The 14,013-nt window shown below is 39.6% G+C and overlaps 1 protein-coding gene across 2 annotated transcripts in view; it reads left to right on the top strand.

Annotated features, from left to right (window-relative positions):
• SORCS2 (sortilin related VPS10 domain containing receptor 2) overlaps positions 1-5,948 on the top strand; it is a 531,576-nt gene extending 525,628 nt beyond the window's left edge. For both annotated transcript variants that reach the window (XM_063401574.1, XM_063401573.1), the window contains one exon: positions 335-5,948. In XM_063401574.1, the coding sequence (XP_063257644.1) occupies positions 335-399 (65 nt within the window). In that variant the 3' untranslated portion in view covers positions 400-5,948. The remainder of the gene's footprint in view (positions 1-334) is intronic.
• Positions 5,949-14,013: the final 8,065 nt, after the last annotated feature.

Below are 14,013 nucleotides of genomic sequence, written 5' to 3'. Positions count from 1 at the left end.
GTGGCATGTCGAATGGACGCCTCAGGTGCCATTCTCCTCCCTCACCTGCACCCCTCGAGACAACTACACCTTTGTAGGCCACAAAGAGAACCAACTTGTGCTGTCACTGGTATAGAAACCCTAGGAATTCACCACAAATCCAACACCATGAGCAAAAGCTTTGCGCAAAAGTGTGCTGTAGGTACATGGAGCTGTTGCACCAACCTTCACCTGACCTGTTGTTTGATAAAGACACTCTCTTATGCAATTTACTTGTCTCTGCAATAAAAGGGGGATTTATTGTGGAGCACCTGAAGTAGACTAATGTTGGCCTTTTGTTTCTGTATTTTCCCAGGCAATCACTCAGGCGTGGTTTTGAGCATCAACTCCAGAGAGATGCACAGTTACCTGGTTAGCTGATATTTGCAGCTGAACACAAAAACCGAAAGACTCTTCTCTGTACCGTTTTATTTTTCCCTGGTGATGTCCCGAAATTGCAAATATGGCTGTAAATGCTGATGGAGAGGAGGTTTCTTATCAGTCCTGTGGAAAAAAGCATCCATCATCAGTTACCAAGGGCGAAGGATAACATGTCTTGAGTTCACTCCATGGCCTGGGAACTCATTAGGATTGAAACTCCAACTTTGGTAGCAAACTTGTAGCCCTAGGCACCTTCAATGCCACCTTGTTTCTTTTCTGTATATGCTCTATTTCTTTATGTTTATTTTTAGATTGATTGACTGTAACTTTTTAATTATATTTTTAATTGAGGTATTCAGTGGAAGGCTGGGAGTCTTCAGCCTGAAAAGTTGATTTTTACACAAGTGACTAGACCAGAACAGATGGTTGGTTGATCACAATGACAATTTTTTAGGAGGGCAAGTGTTTCTGTACTGGGAAAGGACTGAGTGAGAGACAAATGCACTCCTAGTTGAGACAAGCTCTTAACTTAAACATGTGTGAGACAATCTAACAAATTTAGGCTTAGGCCCTTCTGAGGATTAAAGGAAGTAAAATGTTAATTAGGATATCTCGTAATATACAATAATGCTCTTGTAAGTGTAGCAGGTCCTGACGAGCTATCAGCACCAGAATCTCCCCCAGTCCCACCACATGTGAAAGAAAAACACCAGCTTGATGCTATTTCCAGACCAGGTGCCTTCACTTGCAGACAAGCATTTTAGTTGCTTTTCTCCTGAGCGAGCCCCTCTAGGATGATGGCAGCTGCCAGATGAGTTATCCTCTTAATAAACCCTAGGCTGGTGGCCTGTCTCTTTTTAAATTTCCAGAGAGTGTAAATACCTCTTTTACGCAGTTTTCTTTGTATGATTATTTTTTTAAAACTTCCTACAAGGGGCGGCTGTGCCGGGTGGGTCAGAGTTCTGCTCTGGGAAGGGCTGGGTGGCACTGCCACCTCCTTCCCACGGCATCCCTGCCTGGGATTTCCTCTGGCATCTGCCCTTGGCAGCAGGAGTCGGCAAACCCCAGCCTGACCCTCTCAGCTTGGGTTGGTTTGACAATCCAAAGGGTCACGGGGAGGATGAGAAGGGATTTAGGGCTTCCTGCTCCCTTCCAATCACCACAGAGTGTCTCAGTCCCTGCCACCACTGGCGCCTTCTCCGCAGGGCGGGCAGGGCAGGGGCTGCTGGAGGGGCTGCCTGCAGAAAGGATTGTGAGTCGGGCCCTTGTGTGCTAATCCCAGTTTTGTCAGTTGGGTCAGATCTCCTAGTCCCAATCTCTGCATCCCCAGGGAATGGCAATGCAGTGAATCCACACTCCTCTTGTCTTTCCTCTGTGGTTTCTTTTAGCCATGTGGGAAAACAAGTGTGGTGTGGTGAGTTTAAATGTTTGGCATCCTGTGTGTCACAGCTGCCTGGGAGTAGGATGCTTCTCTCAGAAACCTATATAATCTCTTCACTTTTTGCCTTTGATGGAGAATAAATAACTCTGTACTCACTGAATGTCATACTGATGCTAACGACAAGCTTGCACACCATCTTGATTGAGAAGGATACAAATAGTGCATCATCCAGAATATGCAAACAGAAAATAATGAAAGCTAGTCAAATAGAAATGAACTCTTAAAATCAGTGTATGCATTGGAATCATTTTTCCATGTAGCTGTGAATATGGAGCATATTATCACCAAACGCAGCAGATTGGGATGTAGTAATTCAGTGTAGTACTGTAGGCTCTCACAAACCCCATGGGATGTATGTGTAAAGCACAAGAAAATCTAGATTATAAACTTACTGTGAGAAACTTGGTGGAAAAGTAAGAGTGAAGATTCTGAAAAGCACTTGCAAACCGCTCAGGAAAATAATTACAAAAATTGTTCTAAAATTTCTGCCTATTTAGTTGTATAGTGCCATGTAAACTTGTTAACAGAGAAGCAATGCCCTGGCTGACTGCTGTATGCCAGACTGTGGAAATCCGAGGTCTTAAATGTATCTGAATCTGGGTTTCTTGGAGAGAAATGCATATCCAAACCATGCTGTGAATTGGAAATTCCTGGGATCATTGCACCAGGGGCTTTCCCTCCTCACCAGCTCTTCTTGCTTTTTCCTAGCAGAAATGAGCTGAGCAGAGAATGAAATAACATTGCACACATCCTACTTGTTCCTGTGAAATAACTCTGAAACAGGTAGTTTGAATAGGGCAGGTGAGTGGCAAACCAGCTTCATGGACAAGGAATGGGGTGGAAGCTCCACCTTGGGGTTGTTCTCACGTGGTCAGTCTGATTGGCAAAGGACTCTGTTGGAACTAGGTCACACATTAATTTATGCTTTAGCAGCTACTTTTATACATTTAATTCAGGGTGATTTGTGATCACAGGAGTCTTTTGGAACACGGTAGAATATTTAACTGCTTGGTACTCTAATTAACACTTAGCACAATGTAGTGCCTGTAATATTTTTTTTCCCATGCTTATTAATTTGATTCATGCAGCACTCCTGTCAGGCTGGTTTGTCATGTCTTAAAAACATTGTTTTTGAAAGACATGTTGGTATTGCCATAACTGTATTAATAATACCCAGCAGATAATAAAGGAAGCCTTTGATTTCCTCACAAGAATAACTTAAAAATGAATTATTTTAAAACTGAGAAAGTACTATTGCCATTTTCTCATTCATGGTGTCATGGTTTATCTGTAAATGAAAAGACTCACTAGTGCTGGTTCTCAAATCTCTTGAACTACATCCATGATATCTTAACTTTTATCCTTTATATGTATCTAAAATCCTGATACATGAGTATTCAGAAACAGAGTTGCATGTGTGCACACATACAGTATTTGTACATATTTTAGTTACAGTTTTTTAGTGGTGATGTGGTGGCTAAGAAACAGAAGATGACTGTCAGATATCTGGATTCTGTACCCAGACTTTAAGCAAGTTACTTCCCTTGTGTTGCTCCAGTTTTCCCAACTATAAAATGGGGCTGATAGTAATTACCTACCTCACAGGGGTATTGTGAGGCTAAATTAATTACTGTTTGTTCAGGATCATCAGAGCAAAAGAATTTTGTGAGCATAAATTATTAATGGAAAGTTAATAAGAATTAACCTTCTTTGTTTTACTTGTAATTATCACTGTTGTTCAAAGTTCTCTACTGAAACCAGCTGCAATTATGTATAAATGTAAAAAATGCATAATCCAAAAAAGGTGCATCTCTGGTAAAAAAGAAAAAGGTAATTTTATTTAAACACTGCTATTGGAACATACTGTTATGTGGTAGCACTGCAACACTGGCTGTGATTTTGCTGTTACACACTAGTTATTGTCAACTCCTCTGCATTGTTATTTGATCAAAACCCTTATAAAAATGGGTACAGTGATATTTATCAGCACTGATACCGAACTACACTGAATCTGAAAAAACTGGCAGTGTGCTGGCCTCATTGGCCTCATTTGGCCTTCTTAAAATCTGATGTATTTGCAATTTCAAAAACACTCTGTACTTTTCAGAGTGCTGCAAGCAGTATGATCTGAAGCATTCTAACAGAGCCATCAAGATTTACAGCTGTTATCTTTGCTTTTTCTTTTGACATTGAATGTTTTATATGGCTTTGGAACAGCCCACCCATATAAAGTACTCAGAAATGCTCAGAGGACATTTAGGGAAAATGCACACAGTGTTAATTAATTTTTCAACAATATAAGCAATATAAACCAGTGTATATTTTTATACTTTATTGAAGAGGGTGGTGGAAATGGCTTTGAAGAAATGGAAGGTACCAGCCTGAGGCGAGGTGTTGTTATCCACAATTCACATCCAATTTCTTGGAACTCTTTTATGATATTCTCATTGAATTATATCCTTCTTGATGAGTTTTCTTCTCTCAGTGACCAGTGTAATGAAGAGCAAGCTGTTTATTCATATAAAGCAGATGATTTGTTAACTAACTGTCCTGTAGACAAAGACAAATCAGTGCTTTGCCATTAGTAGTTGCCAGTGCAAAGCAGGTTTCATCTGACATGATTATCATGGTTAGCTCTGTTTTCAGTCCAATGAAACCCTCTTCTAGTGGGAAGACTCCACTACTGCACACTGTATCTTTAATAGAGGTCAATAGAATGGAACTGCAGTAATTTCCATCCTCCTTACACAAATACATGCTCAAAGAAATGTGTGGGGAAAAGAAAATCTTTAAAAGAAATTAAACACATGCATTTGGTTGCAGTAGCTTTTTGATGATTAACCAGAGGTTCTGATAAGTTTTGAATCTCTAGTGTTACTTCAAGTCAATGTTTCTAAGTAAATAGAATCAATGACAATTTCAGTCATAGATTTTTTCCTATGTTTCCTCTTCAAAAAGTTTTGTAATTTTTCATTAATGAGACTGTGGGGGAAAAGAGAGACTAAACATTTTATTTCATTGCACGGTCTCTGCCAGTTGGAGTTATTATAGTTATTTTATTGTATATTGATTGATACCACTGTATTGTTTCCATATTCATTTTTATTTCAGCATTTTAGATGAAAGTAAGTGTCCATTTCTCTCAAAATACTGCATTTCCATCAGGACAAAATTTGTAAGCATTTACCTTTATAAATCTTGATTTTTGAGTTGCAGAATTTTGTTTTGTCTTTTAAGTCCATCCAAAAAGCTGCTTCCTGGCTCATTTTCTCTCTTTCAGTCCCAGTTGTGCATTGTTTCTTCAGCTTTCTTCAAGAGACTGGCACATAACCAGTCTGAGAAAACCTAAAACTTTCATTAGAGTGGCATTTAATTGACTATAAGTAAGGTCTGCTCAGATAATTTTTTTAATGTTAAGGTTGTATTTTCATGTTTGGTATTTCCTTTCAGTATATTAGCATTTGCCCTCTCAGTGCCATTTAAATGCTTTTTTATTCCTGTAAGTTTTTGACTTATTTTATACTGTAATCATCAAAGTGACAAATAGCTCAGACCCCCAGTTAGCTTTTGCAATTAATAGCCCAACCCTGCAGTCTTTGGGAAATGTCAAGCTGTGCCCTCTCAAGTTTTGAATCTTCTGTCCCAAGCCAGCCCTCCTGCCCAGCTGGTCACCTCAGCAGCTTTGCCTCAAGGTGTGTGTGCATGCTCAGAATGGAGGGGTGCAGAAGGGGTGCTCTGTGTCAAGACAGCCTAGAACAGCCCATTTCCAAAATCTGGATGGGAATGGCACACAGATAAAGCTCTGATTCGTTGCTTCTTTTCAGGAGTGTCACATCAGTAGAGAGGGTGCATATTACTGGGGAAAGAGGAACCTGTGGTGGTTCTTCAGGCTGCTGTGGAGGATAAATATTGCATCCTCTTGGAACATTTTCCCATTGAAATTGATACGTACAGCAAGTTAGTTTCATGATTTTTAATATGGGATCTCATTTCTGCAAGTCTTCAGTCACAGCTTGTTTCCTCCTGTTAAATGGAGTAGCAAATTACTTAAACTATGAATTGTGGAGCCATGTATGACTTCCATTCTTTTCATTCCTTTCTTTCCCTTATGGGATTACTGTTTCCAGCTAGTTTATATGCTGGTAGCTGAGATGATCTTCTGTAAGAGTATCTAACATAAGAAATACTGGAAGGCTTAGAAATACCTACTCTGAAATACATCAACATAGCTGTGTGAAAAAATCAAAGAGCTGTTACGGTTTTCATTAAATACTTTGTAATAGTATCTCTAAAAATACGTACTCTTAATTGCAAGCTCTTTGCCTCTTTCTCCTTCCAGATTGATTTTCTTTAAGAAGCAACATTTACTAGCCCTGAAAAGAAGTGCATTCTTTCCCTTATACAAGTAATTTTTCTTCATTTTTTTCTCACAACACTCACATTTCACACAAATGTCATCTGTTGTGATCAGTCTTGATTTCTGAGTTTCTGTAGAATTTGCATCTTGACACTAATTACTTGCAATACAGTGGACATAAAGCCCTGTTGAGCAGCAATAAGACAAGCAGCAGTACCTGCTCAAATAATATGCCTGTTTTGCACGTATTTTTAATGGTATAATGAGTATATTAATCACCAGGAAGGCCAGGCATTCCAAATAACTTTCTTAGCATGTCTTATATTTCTATGTTATTTGTTGCTAATTTTAGCCAGCTTTTGATACTTATATTTAGTTCTTACTGACAGTGTCTGCTCTTGCAGATCAAAGCAAATGAATTGGCTTATTCACTTTTCAGAAAAAAGTATTAATTCACACTGCTTATTGATTAAAAGAGTTTAAAAAGGAAATCTTTCTGAAATGGTGAAAGAGATACTTTTTAATGAGGACAGCTCATGCAGGAAAACAGCAGGGTTATATCCATGTGGCTTTTGAGATGTTCTTGTTGATTTTGAGTGGAAAGGACTGTGCAGAGGGAGTGCAACCCCAAACTTCAGTAACATGCACACACATAGGCAGTTTGCAAATGGTAAAAATAGTCCAACGGGGAGTATTGTAATACACCACCTCTGTGTTTCAGGTTGACAGTAGGGCCTTTAAATGGTTAAAATTACAGAATATCTTCACAGACAAGACGCCCAGGGAATTGCCAAATTCACTGGCTCCATTTACTTGTGAACACACTCCTCTCTTTGGGGTTAATCTTTGGAGATGCTGGAGTAGCAAAGTAACTATTCATGAAGTCACCTGCATTGTTTAATGCTTACAAATCTTTGCCAAGTAGTTTGTGAAACTATAGGAGGGGAAAAAAAGCGCCCAAATTTCCACTTTTTTCTGTTTCTCTTCCTTTCCCCCCACCCCTTCTTTTGTAGTCCTTTTTTTCTCTTTCATTATTGCTGCTGTTTGTGGCTCTGCCTTGCCTGGCTTCTCCAGATGACAGCTCTCTACAGTCCACTTTTTCTTCCTTGCTTTTTGTTCTGCTTTGTGTTACTGTGTTTTTATTTGGATATGCACCCTACTGTGTCTGAACTGATGGCAAGAAGAATCACAGTCTCTTCCCCATTCCTGCCTCTCCTCTAAGCTCTGCTGTATTATCTGAGTCGATGAGGCTTCCTGTGCTTTGTGTCACTGCACTCCATCCTTCCTGTTTCTCTCCCACTTTAGTAACACTTAATCCTTTCAGCTTTAATTTTGGCTCTCATTTTCTCTAAATCTTTCTGGAACTCTTATCTTTTGCCTTTCAAGAACTTCTCTCAGATGTTCATCCCAGAGAGCACATGCTTCTAGTTTGAGATGTGGAAGAGTATTACACTCCCTGAAAGAATAAAACCCAGCATTTCCTCTCTCACCAGTGTATACATTGATTTTATTACAGGTATGTAGTGAAATGATGTATTTAATTGGCAGAGATGGTTGTCTATTATCTCCCAGATATCTTCCTCTGCCTCCTTTCGGGTTACAGGCTGAGTCATGGTGTTCCCATGATTTTCCTGGAGCACAGCAAGGGCTGGCGTGCTTTGCCAGCCTTGCAGTCTGGCAGGAACAGAATTGCAGCAAGGCTGGGTGCAGACACCTTGCCAGACCCCTGGGCTGCATTAATATTTCAGTATGGGATATGCTGAGACCCAAGCTCAGGCACAGCCTTTTGGAGAAATTGTTATAACTCAAAGCTGAGAAATAGGTGAAGTAAAGAGAATTCTTTGTTAATTCAGGGTCGGGAGCAATTTGACTTGACGGGTTTATGGAACAGGTCTGTATGAACCTTTCCTAGAGAGGCTGGGGAAAATGGCTTGGATTCGAGTCCCATAAAATACAAATTTAAGCAAAATCACCAGATAGATTTGGCAGAATCATCATGCTGGAGGAGCTTGGAGAATTTAATGGGAGTAAGATCATTGAGAAGCTCAGTGGTATGTTGGAAAGGTACAGCCTGTCTTAGGGAGTGTAAGTGAGAAAAATGTGGGAGAGAGGGGAGAGCAGGACTAAACAGGACAAGGAAGAGCAGGGAGAAAGTCAGTGTTTCCAGTGTGTATGATTTTACCACATGTTGTTGATTTTGTTTTGCTTAAGTCTTGAATCTTACTTTAATTTGTAATGGCAAGTATTTTATTTTGTTGGTTGCATGCAGAGACTTTGAACCATGAGTATAAATTGATGCAGCATGAGGAACATGCAAAATTATCACCATCTCTGCCTGTAATTTAAGACAGATCTGACTTGCAGCAGCATCCCACCTGAGATGCAGGGAAGATGTTGCTTTTGGAGCAAAGATGCCTGTATGTGTGCTCCAGATGATTGCAGGTCATTTGCTAATGGTGTTTCTCCCTCCACAGCACTGAGCTAGGAGACCAGGGAAAAGAGTTATTTTATAGAGTCTGTGTCTTGCTTTTATACTGTTTAAACGTAATTTGCTAGAATGCCTCTATGAGCTGTAATTTTATAATGTTTAAAGAAGATGAATGGAGCTGGTGTAGTATTCCTGAGGGTAAACACCAGTGACTGGAGTTTACTGAACACGTGACTAGAAATTTTAATTTTAGGAAGAGAGAGTTCCTCCATTTCATATACACACAAGGCCTTTGAGTACAGATCCTTTTTTTCATTTGTCACTGACAGGCTGTGATTTATTTCCTCATGGGTGTAAAGTCATGGGTTGTGCTTGCTGCAGTGCAGGAGGCTCTGGAGGGAAAACATAATCAAATGGAGAAGTATACTTGAATTCTCCTCTCTTGATCCCAGTCTTCTCAGAGAGTTGCTTTTCTCTGATTGTCATTCTGCCAGTAAACTGGATTGATGTTAAAAGGTGATTAATTTTCATCCTCTTCTGTGTGGCTGAGGAAAAAATAAATACAACAAGTTTGCAGAGGAATTGCAGATTGGAATAGGATGGGGAACTTGATCATCTGGCAGAGTGCTTTGGGAAGCTTCCACTTTTTATGTTTTACTTACCACTTATTTTACAAATATGTACAGTGCCTGTGGTTTACCTTTCCCTTGAAATTTGATGAGTTTCTTTGCAGAAGGTGGTTTTAAAGAATACCACTCTAGTGTATTCCAAGTGTGGGTTTAGGAGGGAGGAGGTGTTGCCCTTCTTAAATAAAATTAACTTGGTATAATTGGTCTGTATTTATGAAGCAGCAGTAGGAATATTGCTTCATCCTAGACTGGAGGAATATTTGGAGAGATGAGAACTGGAATGGGAAAATTTTCCTTTTTAAGAGTAAAGGATGGAACCTGGCTTATTAACAATGCATCTGTGGCTATTCCAGCACAGGTGGGTGCAAAATCTCTTAATGTATAGATTACAGATACAGACAGATAAATATAGATTTTGCTGGCATTACCCATAAAAAAAGGAGAAAAAAGAGGTAATTAAACCAAATCTAAATAATATTTTGTGGCTAATTAGAGCTGCAGCTCTTGGTAAGTGTATGAAAACCTATCAAATAAAAACTAGACATGACAATGTCTTGTGAAGATTCACAGAGCATGTCTGGCTACCCTATTAATGTGGAACATTGTTTATTTGGCATTGCAGGGCTAAATTCTACCCTAATGTATGGCCAAGCCGTTCCCCAGACATTCTCAGTTCAGCTTTGTGTTACAGAAGAATTTCATCCATGGGGAATTTGAAAAGCAGGCTAAAATCAGTCTTCTTCTCAATACACCTGTGCTTACACGGGTTACTGACTGATTTTCACCATAATTTTTATTCCCATTGCTAGCATGACAGTTCTTTGGATAGATGTAAACTAATTACAACCAAGGTAGAACTTAATTTTTTAACTGCTTATGACTGCTTGGTCAGCCAATGCTTTACACTGCATCCAAGTGGATTTTTGATCAAGGGGTTATTCCACTCCACGGGAAGGTTCTTAGCAGTCATGAGTGTGCTATAACCCCTACCTTTAACACACACAGTCCTCTCCTTCTGCCTTTGCACATTCTAGTATTTGTGAAAACAGAACATGCCTTCTCCTAGTTTTGTTTCAGGTGACCTTGACTTTAAGCAGGTTTCTTTGTATACAGTAACAGGGCTCAAGTGAAGAATGAAATAAATCCATAACTGGTGCGTTGTCATAAATGGGGAAAAGTGTTATTTGTATATTTTTGTAAATATGTAACATTTAATGGCAGTTTTGTAGTGACGTGCTGTTTTTGAGAAAAAGAAACAAATATATGTTTGAATATGCTTGACGTAACACTTAACTGTGATTCGATTGCACAAGTAATAGCCTAATGAAAAAGTCTTGTGCAATATGTAGTGCACACACATAACCAAGTATCTGTTAGCAAGTTTTTGGCAACTTTTAACAATGGTGATGAACTGTGCAGTACAGATTATCACGGTCTCTTTCAGCTTCCAAACATGTAGCAGGCAAACTACTGTATACGTACCTGTGTACTCCACTGCATCCAAAGGTATGCATTTGTCCTGAGAACCTGCACTCCAGGTTTTTCTTTAATAAAATTTGGTTCTAAACTATTGGCTGCTTTGTTTTTCTTTTCAAGCTTTCCATGGGCTTTGTGGAGGGGAAACAGCATAACCAGTCTCCAGAGTTTGTGTGTGTGTATTTAGCAGCAAACTACTCAGTTAGCAACACTGAGCTCAAAGCTGCAGCAAACCTTCATCCTCCTCCTCTTCAACCTCTCCACTCCATCCTCCTGCACTGCAGCTCAACTGCACTCCCAGGGAGAAAGGGAAAAGTCCTTTTTCCTTTTCCCCTGGAGCTGCTGCAGTGTAACTGGTGGAGGGTGACATCCAGTGGTGAGAGGGGAGCCCGGCAGCTGCTTCAGCAGTCACTGGATCAGAGGCTCAGCGTTTCTGTCTAACTCAAGAATTCCGAAGGTCTCAGCCTTGATCTCCCTAGGACAGAGCGCCATCAACAGATCAGAGGTATGAGTGTCCTGCCTTTGCCGCGCCTTCGTTCCAATCTCCTTTTTCCTTTTTATTAATTGCCCTTCCTTTACCGCACTCTTTTCCTAAGGAGTCGCCTGTGCTGTAGAAGCTGCATTCTCTCTGCAAAACTGAGGGGTCTGCAAGTCAAAATTATCCCTTAAGCTGGATGTAGCTGTGTGCAAGGGTCAGGCCCTGACTCAAAATAAAACTGAGCTACAAACTGTATTCAATCATATACAAAGCCGGCAAAACCAAAATCCTCAGAATTATGCCCGCTGGACATGCCTAGCTACTATAGATGGTAATTATTTCACTCTGCCTACATGGAAATGAAATGCAAAATTAGATATTGTATTTGTATAAAGTCGTGGCCTTAATATCTTAAAAGACTGGTCCAGGGGAGTGCTCTCTGTCTATGTGGAAGGCACTGAATTGCTGAAGTCAGAATATGCCTTGCATCCCTACAGAGTGGACTTTCCTTCCTGCTTCGCAGTTGAGAGATGAGCTGCTTTTGCTTTTTGTGTTTCAGGCTGGAGTAGAGTTTATGGTTGCTGCTCTGTAGTTTGGTGCCTTCCCGTGGAAAGTCTGACATAGGTGGAATAAAAACTCGATGGTTCTTTTCACTGCCTGTTGCCCACAAGAGGGAAGAGCAGAGGTGTTGCTGATTGTGGTTGTGGATGTGCAGGGTGAAGTCTTATTAAACTCATACTGGGATAAAGCAGCAACATGAATTATTATCTACTGATTTATTAATTATCTGTACAAATTTTATAGAGTGCAGTGAAGTTTTAATAGGACCACAAATGGATTATTTATTCACAGAATGGCTCTGTTTTGAGGATCTAAAGATGGATAATGAAAAGGAAAAATAATTCAGACAAGATTAAACTGAATTTCCTCGGCCAGCCCTAGCTGAGCAGTTTTTCCTGGTGCCTGCTGAAGGGGCTGGCAGCTGGAGGAACGCTGTGGTGTGGGCAGCCTGACCCTACACCACACCAAATGTCAGGCTGGGAGCAGGAATGAAGCTTGAGGCTTCCCCTGCTTGTGTAGCTCAGCTAGGAAACATTGCAATTTGTCCTTTTATGTTCTCTAATCCTATATTGTGGCTAGCTGAGACTTTAAACTGCAGTTCATCTCTCCAAAAGCAGGCTGTTGAATCTCAAATGACATCTCATTTTCCAAATTTAGTGCTCTGATATAAGTAAAAGCAAAATTCAAAGGAATTCCAAAGTCTCTTATTTTTAATGATGTTCCAATAGTTCTTTCCAAGGAAAGCTCCTAATTTGGCAGGTCAGGAGTGAGGACACAGACAAGATGTCCCCATAAATGAGACACCAAATAAAATTTGCTAATACCTAACCTGAAGGGCTACTTTACTTCAGAAACTGATTTCTGTGGAAAGAATAATTGCTTCACTTCTGTTTCTTTTGCTGTTGTCATCAAAGTCATATTAATTGCTGTACTATTTTGAAGCTTAACTGGTTTCAACATCATCATAAGTCATGCCTCTAGAATAAAACTTCTGACGCATAAACAACAGCCAGTATTCTTTTTCCATTTTTCATTAAGACACTGATCTATTTTCAATTTTTTTTTCTTTTTGTGATTTTTGCCTTGAAATATGTTTTGCTTTTTGATGGATCCAGCTGCTGTGGAGAAAATGTTACTGTACTCTGATCCTCATGGTTTTCAAAAGCTCAAGCAAAACATGACAAATGCTGCAGAGAGTATTTTGAAAGTGATAAAAGGATCCAATCTTACCATTACAGAATCACAGCAAAAGCTGATCTCAAAAAAAAATTCAAAATCAGCAGTACATGCCAAAAACCAGGCTAAAGTAGAAGTTCTAAGGATTAATTCAGTGAAAGCAATTAGCAGTCTATTTAAAAATTAGTAATTAAACCAGGAATTAAGCTTATGTTCAGATCAGGACTATGTAGCTGTAACTCTACTGGTTCTACAAAATCTAATAGGAAAATTATTCCTTTGTAGCCAGACTACTGATGAGGAATACCCTTGATAAGATTTAATTTTTTTGTTATAAATTGTAAAGGAATAATTTTGCATTGCCTTGATCTTAAAAGATAGATGCTTGCTTTAGAAGTCAAATTGAAGAGAGTATGATACGCTGCTGTCTGCTTTACAGAAGGGAATGTTTTTGTAACTGCTGGTGTGAAAAACCCCAATTTTTCTGTGAAAGAAAGCAGCTTCATTTCTCAGTAGCAATATGTCAGGGGAGCAGGGGAAAGCACCCAAGGACACTTAACCAGAACACACTTCCAGCCTGCAGCCTCCCAGGAGCTGGACTTTTCTGCTTTGAAACAGGGCGGTTTGTGTTTGATGGCTTTAAGTAATTAGTTTCTGCCAGGAATTTGGTTTATTGTTTATGGACCCATGCAAACTTTTAGCATCAATAAAATTGTGTGACAAGTCCTGTAGCTGAATTGGGCAGTTGTTTTGAACCTGATCATTAATTTTTATACCCTCAGTGTACTGTTGGTGCCAGGAACTGTTTTGTTTCCCCATTTTTATAACCTGTTAACACGGTCTCCTTCTCAAGATTGTTTTGTTTTGTTTTGTTTTTGCATTGGAATGACTTTATCTTTGTTTTTCCCTTGAACTTCACTGTAATATGAATAGAATTTTTCCTTGTCTGGAGGGGTTGCTGTGTCCCTTGTACCATCACCCACAGAGTTTATCTATTTATGGCAGTCAGTGCCCAGACTTTGGATAATGTTGTATAGGTCCAAAAGCAGATGATTGAGACACCAGCAA

This window comes from Prinia subflava, chromosome 7, assembly GCF_021018805.1.
Source record: "Prinia subflava isolate CZ2003 ecotype Zambia chromosome 7, Cam_Psub_1.2, whole genome shotgun sequence".
NCBI lineage: Eukaryota > Metazoa > Chordata > Aves > Passeriformes > Cisticolidae > Prinia > Prinia subflava.
This window is presented reverse-complemented; position numbering and strand designations above follow the sequence as displayed.